Genomic DNA, 19,296 nt, shown 5'->3' on the forward strand with positions numbered 1-19,296 from the left:
GGAGCTTGGCTGAGGGACGATGGTCAGAGCCTGGCCCAGCCAGCGGTGAGGGGTGTATGGAGTCCCATTGGACATGGATGCTCAGAGCCTGGCACAGAGTGGGCGTCAAGTCAGGACAGCTTGGAAGGGCTTGATGCAAAAATAAAAAACATGGTTCCTTGCTCAAAACTTAAGAAAAATTTCCTGCCATGTAGGTGGGAAGGGTTCCTGGCTCTCTTCTCTCCTCCCTGACTGGGGGGGGGGGGGTATTTTCTTTAGTCTCTGGTAGTTGCCCATGTTCCTGTAAACAAGCTCCACCACATTTCTGTAAACTCACTGGGTTACAGAAGACACATGCACAGTGGCGCATACTTTTAATCCCCGCACTCAGGAGGAAGAGGTAGAAGAATCACTGTGAGTTTGAGGCCAGCCTTGAGACTACAGTGAGTTCCAGGTCAGCTAGTGAGACCTTACTTTGGAAAAACAAAACAAAAAACAAAACAAAAAAAGAGAGAGATGGAAGCAGAAATGGGACTGACTGGGAAGAGGAAGGGGTCAGCAGAAGGGAGAAGGGGAGGAGAGAGAGTGACGGGACTGAATGCAGTCGGCACACTACCCACATGTGCAGGAATGCCATGAGACCCAGCACTATGTGCAATCAATGTAATAAAAAGCATTTAAAAATTTAAGAAAATTTCAAGATAGTGACAATGGCTCTGTCTACCAAGTATAGGCCCTGAACACACAGCCCAGGGAGTGAAGGGCTGTCTTAGGGACCTGGCCCTTAGTGGGATTTTGAAGTCCTTTCCTGTGACACAGGACCTGGGTTGAGGCTGAGGCCAGAGTCTCTGACATATTAGTTTGGGGGCAGCTGATGGGGATGTGTGTCCATTTCTCTGGGATATCCTGTCATCACTGGGTCCTTTCACAGCTCCCAGACGCCATTCTAATGAGGCAGTTCCTGGCCCCACACCATGCAGCTCTCTGAACCAAGTCATTTCTAGACATGCTCATGTCCTGATTCCCAGAGACTCTAACATCTGGCCCCAACACTACCCCAGATGAGAGGTGAGAACCACCTGTGGAATTGCCTGCACCTGGATGGGCCAGATGTGTCCACAAATGACACTGCCCATGCTGGACGCCACTCCCAGAAAGCATGGAGGGACCTCAGGTGCAAAGCTTCACTTCGCCTCTTTGGGGAGCCAGCAGACATATGAAGGAAGCCGGCTGTTGGTTTTGGCTTTCTGCTGGCTCTACTCTCTGGGCAAGGCTGGCAAGAGAGGTGACATCTCTAGGATTCTCCTGAGGGCTGGGTTGAAGTGTGGATGGTGACCCCCGAATAGACACACTCTGCTATTCATAGCTACATGGACCCTGGAAAGGACGAGACAGGATGCAAGGCAAAAAACCCAGTCTATATTGGTTTCCACGAGGGGAAAAAAATGCCGGTCAATTACAATCCATTCACTGTGAGCTTAACCGTCTCCCAGAGAGACCATACTTTAGATATTCTCGGTGTCGGATTTCATTGAAGTCTTGAGCTGCTTAAGACCAGACAAACACTGCAACTATAAGGGACTTTTAGCTTCGTGTCCTCCCTCCCTGTCGCCTCCTCTCCCCGCTGTGCAGTCAGAGTAGGGCAGGGGTCACGCATCTTGCTTGTCACGAAACAAGTTGAAAGGCCACAAGAGTTCGTTAGTTACCTGCTGAGGAACGACAACAGAACATGGGGGACGGGACACCTTGTCACGTCCACATTCATAAGAAACCTTTTAAGAACAATTACAGCACAAAACTATTGGTACAAACATTTTTTTTCCAGAAAGAGAAACTTGTGTTTCATCAGGAGGCTTATCCTCGGCCTGAGGCCTGTCTCAGGATGGAGCTCTTGCTGGTCACCTATGCAGTGCGACAGTCACATGTTGGGAAGTCTGTAAGCTCTTTTGTCCCCATGGAAGAGCTTGACTTTGAAGAGGCTGGGATGGGGTTTGCCGGGGTTTATCCAGGATGGCTTATTCAGAGGGTGACACTGGAAGACTGAGGAGGGTACCAGGCACTGCGGTACATGACGACATGGTGGGTGCTGCCTGTGGGGGGCACAGAGCCACCCGGGTCCCTGAGTAAACCCATTCCAGGCCCACTGGGGGTGGCTTGATGTTGACTGTGAACTTGGACAGAAGCCCAGATCCCTGCCAGGGTCAGCTGCGGGGGCTGCCGCTGAAGGGGCCTTTGGCCTGTGCAGACGGGGCTGGCTGGTTCTTGTGCCTCAGTCAGCCCCGTGGAGGTCTGGCGGGGGACATGTGGCCGAGAGGCCATGAGGCACATGTAGACGGTCCTTCACTCTTCACAATGTGGCCAGGGCCTCCATTCCTGAGGAGACCCATGGGAACTACCGTGCTTGGGACCTGGTGGGGAGAGGCTGTCCCTTCCCTCTGGGCTCTGCCAGGAGTACTCTTTTTTTTATTTGTTGTTGTTGTTGTTTTTAAATTATGGTAGGAATTAGTACCAGCTGAGTCGAGCAGAAGCCCTGGCAGGGCCTCAGTGTCTCCCTGGACAGCTGGGAACACCCTCTAAGGCTCGTGCGTGCAGCTGAGGGTGGGGGCTGTGGTGGCCAGGGGACAGCTGGGCGAGACCTCAGCAGGAGCAGGGCAGCATCAGTCATCTCTTATCCAACAGTCTCTGGTCCTCTGAGGGGGTGCACCCCAGGGAGGGGGGCCCCTGAAGTCACGTTAAACATCATGTCATCTAAGAGGCACTAGTGTGGAGCAGCCGGGGTTCAGGTTCCCAGTGGGCTGGGCAACACCTTCCAGAAGTGTGTGGAAGGCGCCTGAGGAAGGTGCTAGATGCCCTGCAGTGGATGGCTGGGGTCACTGCGCTCCCGCTTCACCAGGGGCTCACCCAGGCTGTGGCTGTCCCCGTCGGGCTCGTGACCCTGACCATCACTGTTGTCCTCTGTGGGGTCAGAGGTCATAGTATGAACAGGGTGCCTAGGAAACCTTGCTGGGCCTCTGCTCTGGGTCAACATGCCCCTGTGGCCTGTCTGGTCACCCATGGGTGCCCCAGGTTGGCATTGCCAGGGTGGCCTCCTGACTCCCTTTGGCTACTGGCGTTGGGTAATGCTCCCAACTGGCTAAGAGACTGGTGCCTCCACACCCGGGGCAGGAGGTCTTGGCTGCCCAGGCTGGTGTCATTCCTCTGTCTGGGGGTGAAGGGCCTAGGTGCTCTCCCTTTGGGGCGGGGCTTCTCCTCAGGCTACTACCTGGTTTCCTAGGGACCTGTGCCCAACTCTCAGGCCACCCGCCATCTGCACACTCCACACTGGGAACCACTGCAGTGTCTACTGCTCACTGAGATGGGGTCAGAGGGGCTGGGGGCCAAGACGCACTCACCTCTGTCAAGCAGTGTCAATGACAGGGAGGCCAGGTCATTGAACTGTAAGAGAAGCAAGGGTCAGAGGACCCATTGAGGGTGACAGTCACGCTGGGCGAAGGATGGTTTGAAATATCAACCAGCACTTTAATTGTGTCCCCACTCACAGTTAAAAAAGGCTTTTCTGCTGGGCATAAAGAAGTAGGATGATCACTGTGAGTTCGAGGCCACCCTGAGACTACAGAGTGAATTCCAGGTCAGCCTAGGCTAGCGTGAGACCCTACCTCAGAAAACAAACATAAAAAGGCTTTTCCTAGAAGTGGCTCTGGTCCTTCCCAGACATTGTGCAATGACGGAAGATGGACTGGGATTTGACATAGTGACATAGTGATGTAGTGGCAAGGGTCTGTGAGGAAAGTCCTCTGCTCTTCTGGGCTGTCCAGGTCTGGTGCCTAGCTCATGGGCACAGCATGAACACAGCCGGTGTTTATGAGAGCATTTGTACGTGTGCACGTGGAGGCCACAGGCTTATGTCCCGTGTCTTCCTCAATCACTCTACACCTCAATTTTCTGAGACAGGGTCTCTCACTGAAACTGGAACCTCAACGTTTAGGCTAGACTAGTGGCCAGAAAGCCCTGGGGATCGTCCCCACCTCCCTAGCACTGGGACTGCAGAAGTGTGCCAGCACACCTAGCGTTTCACAGGAGTCAGGGATCTGAAGTCACACTTGCACAGCCAGTACTTTACCCCTGGGGTGCCTCCACAGCCCCCGAAATAGAACCTCCCGTGTCATGTATTCCATCTTAATTTTAAGAGCCAGAGGTTTATCTAGGGCCCTGGCTTAGAGGCAGGACATTGTTGCTGGACAAGAATTTGGGTGGGAAGCAGGTCTCTCGGGCCACTGTGACCACACCCTCTGCCCACACTCAGGGCCTCACCTCTCCCATGACAGCGATGGGCGTCTCTCCGGTGGCCTCGGCCACGCGATGCTCCACCAGATAGAACATGTACTCGTCGTACAGGAGCCGGATGAGGTGGAAGGAGCCGAAGCTGGCAGCGCTGCGCAGCGTCAGGTCGCGGATGACCATGGAGCTGGGATAGCGGACAGAGGTCAGGGGCCGTCAGCGAACTGAGCTTGGGGCACTGGCCAGGGGTCTCCATGGGGCTGAGCCTGGCCAGCAGTTGTTGATCCCCAAGCCTGAGCCCACAGTACAGAAGGATGGGGAGGGGGATATCCACCCACTCCCAGAGTCACCAAAGGACACAGTGGGAATAAAACAAAGCAGGTTCTTGAAACAAAAGTGATGGTTCCCAACCCAGTGCTGCACCTCCATCTCTGGCTAATGACATTTCCACTGTGCCTGAGGGTACGCTCAGTACCCCATCCTACCCACCCCTGTCTTGGGCTCATCATCTGACAAACATCTAGGAGCTGGAGGACAGCCAAGAAGCCATGTGTGGCTTCCGGGAAGGCTGTCAGCTTGTGGAAGAGATGGAGCACAGAGAGAAAGGTGATGGGGTATGCAGCTCCAAGAAGACAAAGGGCATGCAATTTTATGGGGTGAAGTCGAGGAAGGTTTCAATGCTCCAGGTAGTGGAGGGCATGTAAGCAGGCCCTGAAGCAGTGAGGTCAGGGTAGAATATGAGCTTTCCAATAGGAATTAAAAAAAAATATTTGTTTATTTGAGAGAGAGAGAGAGAGAGAGAGAGAGAGAGAGAGAGAGAGAGAGAACGAGGCAGACACAGAGAGAGGGCGTGTCAGGGCTTCCAGCCACTGCAAACGAATTCCAGATGCATGTGCCACCTTGTGCATCTGGCTTACGTGGGTCCTCGGGAACTGAACTGAGGTCCTTTGGCATTGCAGGCAAACGCCTTAACTGCTAAGCCATCTCTCCAGTCCAATAGGAATGTTTTTGAGAAATTAAAAAAAAAAGTTTTGGGCTGGAGAGATGGCTTAGCAGTTAAGGCGCTTGGCTGCAAAGCTGAAGGATCCACGTTTGACTCTCCAGGTCCCACATAAGCCAGACGCACAGGGTGACATGAGCACGCAAGGTTGCGTATGCACACAAGGTGGCGCACTCATCCAGAGTGCAATCACAGCGGCTAGAGGCCCTGGCACACCAATTCTCTCTCTCATAAAGTAAAAACAAAACAGTTTTACTTATTTATTTGCAAGCAGAGAGAGGGTGAGAGAAAGGATGGGGGAGAATATGGACACATCAGGCCTCTTGCCACTGCAAATGAACTCCAGGCACATGTACCTCCACTCTCTGTATCTGTCTTTAGGTGAGAAATGGGGAACTGAACCTGGGCCATCACTGAGTCACTTCTTCAGTCCTTGAGGTTCCCTCCCCCCTGAGGTAGGGTCTCGCTCTAGACCATGCTGATCTGGAATTCATCCTGTAGTCTCAGGGTGGCCTCAAACTCACAGCAATCCTACCTCTGCCTCCCAAGTGCTGGGATTAAAGGTGTGCACCACCATGCCTGGCTAGGTTTTTATTTTTATGGGGGGAGGGATGAGAATTGGTGCACCAGAGCCTCTAGCCAGTGCAACTGAACTCCCCCTGTGTGCAGGTGCACCCTTGTGCACTTGCGTCACCTTGTGCATCTGGCTTACGTGGGACCTGGAGATTCGAACAGTCGAACATGGGCCCTTAGGCTTCGCAGGCACGTTCCTTAACTGCTAAGCCATCTCTCCAGCAGTAACTTGAATTTTATTTTTTCCCTGAGGTAGGGTCTCACACTAGCCCAGGCTGACCTGGAATTCACTATGTAGTGTCAGGGTGGCCTTGAACTCATGGTGATCCTCCTACCTCTGCCTCCCAAGAGCTGGGCTTAAAGGCGTGGGCCACGACACTTGAGCGCTTTTTACTTTTTTTTTTTTTTTAAAATTTTTTTTTATTTATTTGAGAGCGACAGACACAGAGAGAAAATCAGATAGAGGGAGAGAGAGAATGGGCGCGCCAGGGCTTCCAGCCTCTGCAAACGAACTCCAGATGCGTGCGCCCACTTGTGCATCTGGCTAACGTGGGACCTGGGGAACCGAGCCTCGAACCGGGGTCCTTAGGCTTCACAGGCAAGCCCTTAACCACTAAGCCATCTCTCCAGCCCCGCTCTTTACTTTTTAAGAGGAAATATCACTGAGTTACCTAGGCTGGCCTTGAATTTGGTGATCCTCCTACCTCAGTAAACAGCTGTAATGACAGGACTGGACCATCAGGCTGGCTATGTCCATCAGTGCAGGATTTGAGAGCTGGTGATGTGATCCCAGGCAGAAGTGACCTCACCAGCAGCTACAGTGATAGCATCACTGTGGTCTCTAGGCTGTCACTCCACCGCTAACCACAGCCCCCCATCTCCTCACACCTTTTAGGAACTTCCCTCATGTCACTGCTGCTGTGCTGCTGGAAGCCATATTTCTGGAAAGAGACTGTCTTGAGCTGCACTTAGTGTGAAACCACATGAGCCTGGCTGGCTGCTCAGGTCCTTCCTTGTGCGTTTGACCTGCCCTCATCCCACAGAATCTCAGGAGGCAGGCATGGTGTCCTGGGGCTGGTGGCCTTTCTCCTGGACCAGAAGTCTTGGCTTACCTGTAGAAGGACCATTTCAGCAGGAACTGGCGTGCGGCCTTGGGGAAGCTGGGGCTGCCCGCATGCTGCTTGAGCACCTGGGTGACCACGTTGTCCAGCCAGCTGGCCCACTGGTCCAGTGAACTCTGCTGCTGGAGGGTGAGTTTGAAGTCCTGCTCCAGCCGCTGCACCATGCTCTCCTCACACTGGCACACCCATGAGGCCTGCTCCTGCGGGGGACAGGAGGGACCCCAGCGTGGGCTGAGGATACACCCAGGTCCTGCTCACACAGGCCAAGCCCACATCCCACCTAGGATGCACCCTTAGCCTGTGACTCCAACACCTTGGCCTTGGACCAGCTTAGTCAAGCACTACTTGTACCATCAAGGACAGGACCACAAACCAGAGTGTTCATCCTGGGTCCACACTACATCATGTCTTATTTTGGCTTTAAGTTGCTTTATTATTTAATTAAGTTTTAGACATGGTCTCAGACTGACCTGGAAGTTACTCTGTAGCTGAGGATGACCCTGAACTCCTGGTCCTCCTGCCTCCACCTCCCCAGTGCTGGAATGACAGGTGTGCCACCATGTCTAGTTTATGTGGTGATGGGGATGGAACCCAGGGCTTCAGGAAAGGTAGGCTGAGCAACAGCCCAGTGCTATTTATTTAGTTTTAATTTAATTTTTGCTATTTATTTGAGACAGGGTCTCACTCTAGCCCAGGCTGACCTTGAACTCACAGTGATCCTCCTACCTCAGCTTTCCATTTGCTGGGATTAAAGGTACGCCCCATTAAGCCCAGATTTTTTTTCCTTCTTTTTCTTTTTTTTTGAGGTAGGGTTTCTCTCTAGGCCAGGATGCCCTAGAATTTATTATGTAGTCTCAGGGTGGCCTCAAACTCAAAGACAAACCTCCTACCTCTGCCTCCCAAGTGCTAGGATTAAAGGTGTGCCCATGCCCAGCCTTATTTTTTAAAATATTTTATTTACTTATTTATTTGATGGAGAGGGAAAGAAGGAGCGGGGGGGGGGGGAGGAAGGGAGGGACAGAGAGAATTGGTACACAGCAACAGCACAACGAATTGTGCCAACATATGCATCTGGCTTATGTGGGTTCTGGGGAATCGAACCTGGGTCCTTAGGCTTCATAGGCAAGTACCTTAACCACTAAGCCATTTCTCCAGCCCTCAGCTTGTTTTTTTTTTTTATTACTTTTTTTTTTTTTTTGAGGTAGGGCCTTGCTCTATCTCAGGCTGACCTGAAATTCATTCTGAAGTCTCAGGGTGGCTTTGAACTCATGGCAATCCTCCTACCTGAGCCTCCCAAGTATTGGGATTAAAGGCCTGTACCACTACACCTGGCCTTATTACTTTTAAATTTATTTTTTTTATGTGTATGTGTGTGGAGCATGTCGTGAACATGCATATATGTGCATTTGTATGTCTGGTGGGGGGTGCACTGTTCATACATGTAAGTTTGTGGTGGGTGGGGTGCACGTGTGTGATGTGCATATGAAGACCACAGGGTGACCTCCAGGGTCAATCTCTTTCACCTTGATTCAGCTGGACTAGTGCCGTGAGCCGCAGGGTTCTCCACCTTCGCCACCCCCCCCCCCCCAGTGCTGGCGGTACGGGTGCCACCACACCTGGCTGTGATGTGGGCCCTGGAGATCCAAACTCAGGTCTTCATGCGTGTGTGGCGACTTTACCCACTGAGCCACTTCCTCAGCCCTTTATTTATTTTTTGAGACAGGGTCTTGCAATTTGGTCTAGAACTCACAACCCTCCTGCCTAGCTTCCTGAAAGCTGGGAAGACAGGCGAGTGAGACCTGCCCAGTCAGTGGCTCCTCTTCTTTGGGTGGGCCTGTGTGTACTGATTTTTTGTTTTGTTTTGTTTTTTCGAGGTAGGGTCTCACTCTAGCCCAAGCTGACCTGGAATTCACTATGGAGTCTCAGGGTGGCCTTGAACTTATGGCAATCCTCCTACCTCTGCCTCCCAAGTGCTGGGATTAAAGGCGTGCGCCACCACGCCCAGCTGTACTGATTTTTTTAAATGGATAAACCGAGGTCAGGAATGGGTGAAGACAGAGCCCCATGGCCTGTCACCCAGAACCTGCCACATGCCTGGGCTTTTCTAATCCAGAGGAGAGCCAAGGCCATGGACACGGTCACAGAACAGGCATATGCTGGGAGTGTTGGCACAGGAAATGGAGGGACAGCTTTGCTTGTTGAACCTGCTACAAAAGCTTCCTGAAATACAGTGCTGGTGACCACTGTAGGTGTCAAGGAGCTTTGAAGGACTGGGATGTTGGCCTGTGTGGGGATCAGGGGGCTTCGATGGACTGGCGTAGTGGCCAGTGTGGGCATCAAGGGGATTTGAGGGACTGGAGTGGTGGCCTGTGTGGGCATCAACGGGCTTCGAGGGACTGGGGTTGTGGCCTGTGTGGGCATCAAGAGGCTTCAAAAGAATGGCATAGTGGCCAGCGTGGGCATCATGGGGCTTTAAGGGACTTAGTCAGTGGTCTGTGTGGATGTCAAGAGGCTGTGAAGGACTGGGGTGGTAGCCTGTGTGATGTCAAGGGGCTTCGAGGGTCTTGTTTCATGTGACAGAAATGGGCCAGGCAGGGAGCTGGGTCTGTTGCAGGCTCCATGTATGGGTTAGCTAGTTTCCTTATTGGGGGGCATCCAGGCCAGTGGGTAGGGAGGGCCCAGCTCCGAGTGTGGAGGTGCAAGCGAATATCACCTCTGCTGGGAGGCTCAGGCTTTGGGGGACCCGAGCCCCAGGAAGTCACCTGCACATTGGCAAAGTCCACGCGGTTCAGGTCGCTGAGCATCTGGTTGATCTGGGATGTGTTCTGCAGCACAGCGCGTGCAGCCTGTGCCAGGTGGTTGAGGGACGTGTATCTCCGCAGTGTTTGGGCAAAGGCACTGACGACCCCCACCTGGGACAGAGGATGGCATGAAGGTCAGCCCAGGCCAGCACGACTGTGGGAGCAGGCAGCAGGAAGCACGCACACGCACACAGACACATGCACACACCGTTTGGCCTGCTCTCTGCAGGTCTGTCAGGACACAGGATGGCACAGCAAGGAGGGAGCTGGACAGAGCCCTTTCACAGGGAGAGAGACCCCTCTGCCATGCACGAGGACCCCAAGAGTGAGAATGTGTGCAGCAGGGGAGAGGGATCCCTCTGCCAGGCACAAGAACCCCAACAGTGAGGATGCGTGCAGCACATTCACACATCCCCCATATGAGATGAGAGTTATATTCCCCACAGTGTGGCTATGTCCTGCTTCTAGAATCCCTTGGGAATGCTAAAGACAGATCCCAGCCAGGTGTGGTGGTACATGCCTGTCAGTTCAGCACTCAGGAGGCTGAGCAGGAGGCTGGTGAGTTGGTGGCTAGGCTGGGTTCCATAGAGAGAGATGGCAGTGTGGGCAAGAGTGGAGCAAGCATCAAGGACCTGAGTTCCATTCCCAGCACCCATGGGTCAAAGGCCAGGTGTAGCCGTGCATGTCCCCAGTGCTGAGGGAAGGTGACAGGAGGATCACTGAAGCTCCCAGGTCACCTAGTCCAGCCAGAAAAATGGGGAGCCCCAGTCAGTGAGAGATGGTCTCAGGGAAATAATGTGGAAGATAAATACAGGAGGATACCTGATGTCCTCCTCTGGTCTCCTCATGCATGTACATTGGTACACACACACATGTGTGCACACACCATTTTATACTACACACGAGAGAGGTGTGGAGGGAGAGAAAGAGGGAAAAAGAGAGGAAGGTAGAGAGAGAGAAAAGAGAGAAGAGAGACACCTCTCCTGGGAGCCTGGTCCCACCCCACCCCGAATGAGCTCCCAGAAAGCCAGGGGCTTGTTCATAATCCACTGAGGACCCATGGGCTACATTTCAAATTCTGATTTTATGGCCCATACTAGAGTTCATGGGTCGGGGGGAGAGCTGGAGAAATGGCCTAGTAGTTAAGGTGTTTGCCTTACGAAGCCAAAGGACCCATGTAAGCCAGATACACAAGGTGGCACATGCATCTGAAGTTTGTTTCCAGCAGCTGGAAGCCCCGGCACACCCATTCTCTATCTGCCGCCCCTCTGCTTCTTTCTCTCTTAAATAAAATAATAATAATAAAAATAGAGTTCAAGGGGAAGGGAAGAGCAAGTCTCTCCTGTGCTGAGCACAGGAGCAGTGAGTTTTGAGTACACCCAAGTGTGTTACCTCAGTTGGCACCTTCTGTGATCCCCTTCTTGCCACACAGTTTCCTACATTTTTATTTATCTCCTTTTATTAATATAAACTTTATTTATTGATTTGCAAGCAGAGAGCGATAGAGAGAAGAGAGACACACAGGCAAGCCAGGGCCTCCAGCCACTGTAAACAAACTCCAAATGCATGTGCCCCTTGTGCATCTGGCTTATGTGGGTCCTGGGAAATTGAACCTGTGTGCTTTGGCTTCACAGGCAAATGCCTTAACCACTAAGCAATCTCTCCAGCCCCTACTGATTTACTTTCTGAGACATCCAGGCTGGCCTTGAAATTGCTACATAGCCGAAGACCTTGAACACCCCTCGAATGCTGGGATGACAGTCACACCACCATGCTTGGCTCACGTGGTTCTGGGGACTGGGCCTAGGGCCTGGTCTGCCATGCTGACACACAGAGAAAGCTGCTTGGGGACTCAGTGGCACACTTGGGGTGACCTCCCAGTGTGCCTAGACCCCAAGGCCACTGCTGTCCTTGCTACTGTGACGTCACCTTGGTCTGGATGACCTGCTGTGGGAAGTCGCTCATGGCGTTCGTCAGCCAGCCCTCCAAGCTCTTGGCAAAGTTCCTAATGGCCTGTGTCAAGGAACCTGCAGACGCGAACCAGAGGCCGATGGTGAGGGGCTGTGGTGTTCTCCCCACCACGTTCGGAGTAGATGACACCAGGGTGGCAGGAAGTCTCACCATGAGGACAGGCGACAGGCCAAGGGAGACTGGGAGCCCAGGACACCTGGGGAAGAGGAGCTGGGCAAGAATCAGGGATGGATCATTTGTCCCTGCTTACTGTCTGTCAGTGGCTCTCAGCTGGGGTAACCTTCTCCTGGGACACACTGGGGTGTGTCTGGGGACGTCGCTATGCCAGCTTGGGAGCTCCTGGCACAGAGTGGGTGGAGGCTGTGACACTGCTCAGCACCCTGCAGGGCCCAAAATGCCCACAGCCAAGAAGTGTCTGTCACCAATGCCTACAGATGGTGCTGAGGAACAGACCCTGATTCACATGCACATGTTTTTCCTCCCAAGCCCAAATTGACTTTGAGGCATACTATAAGAGACAAAAACAAAACAAAACCCCCACAACTTTAAATAAAAAATGTCAAAAGAAAGCCAAGCATGGTGGCTTAGGCCTTTATTCCAGTACTCAGGAGGCTGAGACAGAAGGCTCATCATGACTTCAAGATTATTCTGGGCCATCAAAATAAAAGAGACTGATTGAGATGGGGAGGGGATATGATGGAGAATGGAATTTCAAAGGGGAAAGTGGGGAGGGGGGGAAGAGGGAGGGTATTACCATGGGATACCTTTTATAATCATGGAAAATGTTAATAAAAATTGAGAAAAAAAAAAGATCATCCTGGGCTATAAGAGTGAGGCCAGCCCTGACTAGAGTAAAACCTTGTCTCAAAAAAACAAAAGAGGGCTGGAGAGATGCCTTAGTGGTTAAGGCGCTTGCCTGCAAAGCCAAAAGTCCTCAGTTCAACTCTCCAGGACCCACATAAGCCAGATGCACAAGGTGCAGCATGCGTCTGAAGTTCATTTGCTGTGGTTGGAGGTCCTGGTGCACCCACTTTCTTGCTGTCTGTCTGCCTCTGCCTCTTCCTCTTTCTCAAATAAATAAATAACATATTTAAAAAATTTTATTTAAGAAAACAAACAAACAACCCCCCCCCCAAAAAAAAAATGTCAAAGGAACTACACTCTCACTTGAGCCTTCCTCCAGGCCACCCTGAAGGTCCCCTGGCAAGTGAGGTCATAGTTTCTGGCACAAGGCACAGGGTTCATTCAGTAAGATCTAGACTCACTCAGGACTAAGGTCACCCACAGGTATGACCCATGGTGTCCAAAGCTGCCTCACCAGGGCCTCCTGACTTCCCTGGGATGAAAGGGACTTGACAGGAGGCCCCCTGCTGGTGGGCTCTGTTGTCATTGCCACAGGGAAGGTAGAGGTCAGCCCTGCAAAATGGCACCTAGGTTCACTTGTCCCTGCTGCCCAGCCTCTCTAACCCCACCCCAATACCCTGTGGTGAATCTGGGTAATACTAGGGCTGGCATATTCTGGGGCCTGGAGTGGGCAGTAATGGGCCTCATCTGCCTCTAGGGAACCTTCCGGAAAGCCCCAGCCTATGTCTGTGCTGGCTCAGCCATACCCTGCTGCTGGCAGTCCTTGTTAGGACCACTAGCTTTGTCACATTGGGTCAGAAACAAGGACTATTTCCAGCAAGAGGGACAGATGAAAGAAGGCTTTTGCTGTGGGATTTGGGGATTCAGGGGGTGTTGGTGAACAGACAACAGAGGGGAGGGAGGAAAGGGTGAGGACCAGGGTCTCTTACTGGACACTGATGGGTTGGAATGGGGACTGCGTCTCTTACTGGGGACTGGGCGCAGCACATCAGGGATGAGGATCTCCACGAGCGCCTGGTAGAGGATGTGGTCGCAGCTACGCATCCACTTGAGGATGGGGTCGTATTTACACAGGGAGATGAGCTTCTCCTTGGGGAGAATGGCACCTTCTGGCTCCTCATCGCTGTGGGAGGAGGGGACACGGCTAAGCCTAACAGCAAAGGACAGGAGGACCTCAGAGCCACCAGGGGACTGGCCTATGCGGGCTTGACCCTGGGCCTCAGGATCTTGTCCCACCTTCATCCCTGCTGCTCAGAGCCACCCCCAAGAACCCACACTGTCCCCTGTTCTGTCTGTGGCCCAGGTGATGCCTGTCACAACAGCGCCTGGTGAGATCATTGCCTAGAATCATATCACCAGACTGCAAATCCTGCACTGAAATGGATGTAGCCAGCCTGATGGTGCAGTCCTGTCATTACAACTCTTGGGATACTGAGGCAGGAGGATCACTAATGTCAAGGCCAGCCTAGGCAACTCAGAGAGGCTTTGTCTCAAAAAGTAAAGAGGGCTCATTAGTAGAGCTCCTGCCTAGAACCCACAGTGAGGGCTGGGCATGATGGCTCATGCCTTTAATCCTAGCACTATGTGAGGCAGAGGTAGGAGGATCGTCGTGAGTTCAAGGCCACTGTGAAATTCCAGGTCAGCATGGGCTAGAGTGAAGCCCTACCTTGAAAAAACAGAGAAAGGAAAAGAACAGAACCCACAGTGAGGCCTGGTGGGTGTGATCAGTGGTAGAGTGACAGCCTAGAACCCACAGTGAGGGCTGGGGTGTGGTCAGCCGTAAAGCACATGTTCAGCCGGAGTGAGACCCTGACTTTCATCCCTGAAATGTAACTCAAGGGAACAGCTGGCTATAAACAGCGAGCAGCAACATAATCACTACCAACCCTAACAGCTGAGAAAACAGAACTGTGTGTCCCAGGAGGGCACCAGCAGGACTGTGGTCTCTGATTTGACCTGGAGGGAGCGGGTTGGCATCCTACCTGTCCTATGGGAGGGAGGCCTCACCTGGCAGATAACAAGGCGCGGCCATCACTGTTGGCTTTGGAGTTCCAGAAGGACAGCCATAGCTTCTCAATGTAGTGGAACTGGAGGTTCATGACAACATCTAAGGTGGCCTAGGAGTAAAGTGGCCAATTAGACCATGTGCATGGTTCAAGTGAGGATGCTGCAGGGATGGGGGGCTCCTGCTTCCCTGGGGATGCTTGGGGGCCCAGGGACTGTGACAGTACAGGGACGAGGTGCTGACAGTAGGAGCTGGGGTGTCACCTCGCAGTGGCGGCGGTATGCCAGCTGCAGTGCGTTGATGTCATGTGGCGTGACACTCTCCTGCAGCAGCATGCTGCCCAGGTCCAGAGCTGGGAACTCTGGGAACACATGGGACACGTCTGGGGACAAACATGGGTGTCAGACGCAGGCTCATGGGTCAGGGCAGCACAGCTATGGAAGCCCACCAGCCCTGGGGATGATGTGTAACTTCTGAGGATTTCAGTTTCTCAGGCACAAAATGGGGACAATGTGGCCACCTCTCAGGGACATCAAACAGCCAGGCAAGGAAGCCCCACACTCACTCAGCTCTGGCTACACAGCAGACACGAAAGCCACACTCTCCTCACTGTGGCACACAACCCTTTCTGACTGAACTGCATCTCCCTCACTCACTCACCCTGTGCTCGCTCATGCTCTGATATTTTTGGTGTATAATGATCACTTTAGAATCTCAAGGGTGTCAGAAAGAACGTACATCTAGAACTTTCTATACAACAGAGCAGGTCCCACGCTCACCTATGTATTGCTGGTGGTGTTGGCCCTGGGCCGCCACGGCCTGCTCGGGTGTATTGTGCACAGCGCTATGGGAGCCGCCGTCCCCAAGGCTGTCTGATTTCTGGGCTGGCCGGTACCTGGGCAGGAGAAACATGTGCTACCGTGAGGCTCCAGCAGCCCTGCCTGGTGTGGGTCCCGGGAGACCAAACAATGCAGGATTCAGAATGTGTGTGTAATTTTTTTAAGGTGGTCAGCACAAAGTATGATTATTTTTTGTTGTTGTTGTAGGTTTTTGGCAGTGCTAAAACCCAGGACCTCATGTGTGTTATCCGAGTGCTCTACCACTGAGCTGTCCTCCCAGACCACACATACTGTTTCTGAAGCAATGCCACCAAATCTAGAATGTTGTCATCTTCCCAAACTGGCCCTCTGTCCCACTTCCTGTCCCTGTGGATCTGGTGACTTCGGGGACCTTCTGGGAGTGGGATCCTATGGTGTGTCCTTCTGTGGCTGGTTCATGTCACTGGGCATCTTATCTTGTCCTCAGTCTTGCCCCAATGGAGCAGATATCAGAATGCCTTTCCTTTTCCCAGATGAATAGTATTTTAGCAGTGAAGGACCACACCAGTATGCGACTTTGGGGCACGGCTCTGTGGGGGAGGGTTTGGGGTAGCAGATGCAGGACCCTGAGTTCTGTCCCCAGTGCTGCACAGAACAAAATGAAATGATTAAAGCTGTGTGGTTCTAATTGTATGTCTTGGGGAGGGCCAAGTGATGGAAAAACCATCACCAGTGGATTTGGGTGAGGAAGGGTGAGCACATGGAGCACAGGGGTGGTTCCTGGTTAAAGACAGTGAAGCAATGTCACGTGACACCTCTGTGGTGGCCACATGTCACTGCACATCTCTCTAGATGCACAGAATGCCATGCCCAAGAGTGTGTTCTCACAGGGACTGTGGGAGTGAGCGTCCTTGGTACAAGATACTGGGTACATGGGCAATGAAGAGACTGCACCCCTACTCACTCTAACTGTGAATCTAAAACTGCCAGAAAAATTAAAACACAGAATAAAAGATCTGGGATCCCCACCTGCTGGCTATGACCGCATGACGTGCTCCTTCCCCTTTCTAGCCTGTCACTCCAAGTGGGGGCCGTATGTCCTGCCTCCTGGGAGCCTGGAGGTTAGACGAGTCTGATCTGCCCTCAGGAAGGCCCCTCGCTGGTGCGCATGTCATATCCAGGGTGTCCCTCTACTCTCCCGCCCCTCAGGTTCTGTGGCGCAGGTCCCCACGGCCCCAGCTGCACCACCCACCTGGGCTTCTGGTGCACAGGCTGCTGGCGCATGGCCATGTATTGTGTGTCTTCCTGCAGTCGGTTCAGTGGGGAGTCCGGCTTCAGGCGGATGCCGTAGTAATGGTACTTCGAGTTGCCCCTGGGAGGGGAGCAAGCATGTCATGGTGGCGGGTACTCTCCTCTGCAGCCACCCTGGTTCAGTGTGTCCTGGGCCAATGCGAGGGATATTCATGGGGACAGACAGGGAAGGTCTCTCTCATTTTAGCATGATACAGCCTCTGGGAAGGCCACAGTGAGAAATTGGACTTTAACTCCAATTAGTAACAATTTTCCTCAACCTCCTCCTACCATCTTTGTTTTTGACACAGGATTGTATGCAGTCCAGGCTGGCCAGCAAAGATAACTTCGCCTTTCTGATCCTCCTGCCTCAATGTCCTAAGTGTAGGAACAACAGGCACATGTCACCGTGCTCGACCTCAATATAAACACATTTTGGAGAATGACAGAGTTCTGGAAACAACTCCCTAGTTTATCACAGGAGAAATGATGACTGAAGGGTTTTAAGAAGCTTGTTAAGGAAACGTGGTGGCACTCAGTGACAGACAGACACTCCCTGCTCATGTGTGGTCCTGGGCTGGCAGGCCGGACAAGCATCAGGACCCCAGGCTCTTCCTAGGACAAGGACATGCTAAAAGAAAGGAAGATGGGGGGAAAACCCCAGTCTTGAAGCCTACAGGCACCACACTCTGGAGGCATAGCAGTGGCCCTGACCCCAGAGACCTACGATTTCCGGTCTCCTGTCCCCAATGCGACCCTTCCTCTACTTATGTTAGTCTTCAAAAAGGACCCATAGGTGCTGGGAAGCAAGGAACCCATCACCCCTGTGTTTCTTGGCAGCCAGTATCTACTTCTGGGAGGGCACAGTGACCCCAGAGCCACTTCTGTTAACATCACAGTGAGCAGATGCCAAGCATGGCTTGGCCCAGGGTCACAGATACTGCAAGAAATGGCCTCACGGATTCTCAGAGCCATGGGCTTATTTAGCAGTATGGCCATTCTCTTTTTCTAGCTAAAGGCACATTGACAGCTCCGGGATGCCTGTGGCATGTGGAATCCTGCACAGAAGGGAGGAAGTGGATGGGCCTGTGCAGGGCAAAAAGGCCCAGGAAACAGTCCAGGGACTAGTGATGTAGCTCAGGGGTTAGCAACTGCCTAGCAAGCTGGGTGTGGAATCAAAGGCCTGCCAGACCTGCACTCGGAGGCTGAGGCAGGATTGAGATCAAGGATAGCTTGGGCTACACAGTGAGGCTCTGTCAAGATGGAAAAAAGAGGAAAAGGGAAGGGAATGGGTAAAGAATGAGAGAGACAGATAAAGAAAGGAGAGAGAGCTGCGGATCAGCGGGTAGTGCTTGCCTGGCATGCACAAAGGCCTGGGTCCATCCCCAGCCTCACAAAGATGGGGTGTAGTGGTACACGCCTGGCATCTCAGCACTTTGGAGGTAGAGGCAGGAGGATCAGGAGTTCAAAATGATCCTCAGTCAGGGGAAGAGATTGAGTAAAGGAAAGGTGGAGGGAAAGCTAATCAAAATCTAAGAGGATACAAATAAATCATATGGAATCCTCCAGTTTCGGACAATGGAACACCCAGGAGCCATAGATCGTTGTTAGAAAATTTTCAGTGCCAGGGATGGGATACCTCCAGTGAGTTGTTGACCAGGGAGGTCCCTGATGCCTCCCAAACATTACAGGCCATTACTGAGGCCCTTGTTTTCCCACCAGGAATAGATGGTAAGACCCTATTGCTGAAGACTCCACATACTTGGGCTGCAAAGTCACTGAGAAATCCTGCTGGAACTGAGCTGATAACCTCCTCTGTGTAGACCAGCTGACAGAAAGCTAGAAGAAGCCATTCTACATGTAGTTCAAAGGGACAAAGAGATACCACCAGTGAAGATACTCAACACTGTAAGCCTTATAAATTGGCCAGCCAGCCCAAACGAGCCAATGGATGCCAATAGTGGCATGTCTGTCATGTTGGAAACCAACTGCCCTCCAATTGGACTGGAGACCTGCTCCATGGGGGGAAACACATCCCTGATACTGAAAACTTAAAACAGGGGTAGTCATGAGCCCTAGGGGGTGTAACATCTGCTGATGTCTGGAAAAATGTATATACTATGCTTATCAAACTGCCCAGTAAGCACTTCTCTTAAAATTTATACCCTTATATTAACGCTACTCTCACTTTGTGTAGAGAATCTTCTCTTTTCAGATGGCAGTGACCTTGGGATGACTCAGAAGGTATCATAGTGCTGGAAAGAAGTGACTGGAGTACTGAGCAACATCTCAATCACACCTTCCAAGGCCCAGGGTCTAATGCGAAAGAGGTGGTGGAAAGAATGTAAGAGCCAAAGGAAGGGTAGGACTCCTTACAATGTGCTCCCTCCAGACATAAAATGGCCTGGATATCCATGACCTCATAGTGCCTGACACTACCTACACAAGACCATCATAAGAGGAGGAAAAGATCATGACATCAAAATAAAAGAGACTGATTGAGGGGGGGAGGGGATATCATGAAGAATGGAATTTCAAAGGGGAAAGGGGGGGGGGAGGGAGGGTATTACCATGAGATACTTTTTATAACCATGGA

The 19,296-nt window shown here is 52.3% G+C and overlaps 1 protein-coding gene across 2 annotated transcripts in view; it reads right to left on the reverse strand.

Moving 5' to 3' along the window:
• Positions 1-1,378: 1,378 nt before the first annotated feature.
• Rfx2 (regulatory factor X2) overlaps positions 1,379-19,296 on the reverse strand; it is an 88,354-nt gene continuing 70,436 nt past the window's right edge. For both annotated transcript variants that reach the window (XM_004654999.2, XM_004654997.2), the window contains 11 exons: positions 16,663-16,782; positions 15,372-15,487; positions 14,856-14,974; positions 14,595-14,704; positions 13,556-13,710; positions 11,682-11,779; positions 9,714-9,863; positions 6,943-7,151; positions 4,291-4,444; positions 3,372-3,414; positions 1,379-2,934 (listed from right to left, as the gene is read on the reverse strand). In XM_004654999.2, the coding sequence (XP_004655056.1) occupies positions 2,822-2,934; positions 3,372-3,414; positions 4,291-4,444; positions 6,943-7,151; positions 9,714-9,863; positions 11,682-11,779; positions 13,556-13,710; positions 14,595-14,704; positions 14,856-14,974; positions 15,372-15,487; positions 16,663-16,782 (1,387 nt within the window). In that variant the 3' untranslated portion in view covers positions 1,379-2,821. The remainder of the gene's footprint in view (positions 2,935-3,371; positions 3,415-4,290; positions 4,445-6,942; positions 7,152-9,713; positions 9,864-11,681; positions 11,780-13,555; positions 13,711-14,594; positions 14,705-14,855; positions 14,975-15,371; positions 15,488-16,662; positions 16,783-19,296) is intronic.

Source organism: Jaculus jaculus, chromosome 15 (assembly GCF_020740685.1).
Source record: "Jaculus jaculus isolate mJacJac1 chromosome 15, mJacJac1.mat.Y.cur, whole genome shotgun sequence".
NCBI classification, from domain to species: domain Eukaryota; kingdom Metazoa; phylum Chordata; class Mammalia; order Rodentia; family Dipodidae; genus Jaculus; species Jaculus jaculus.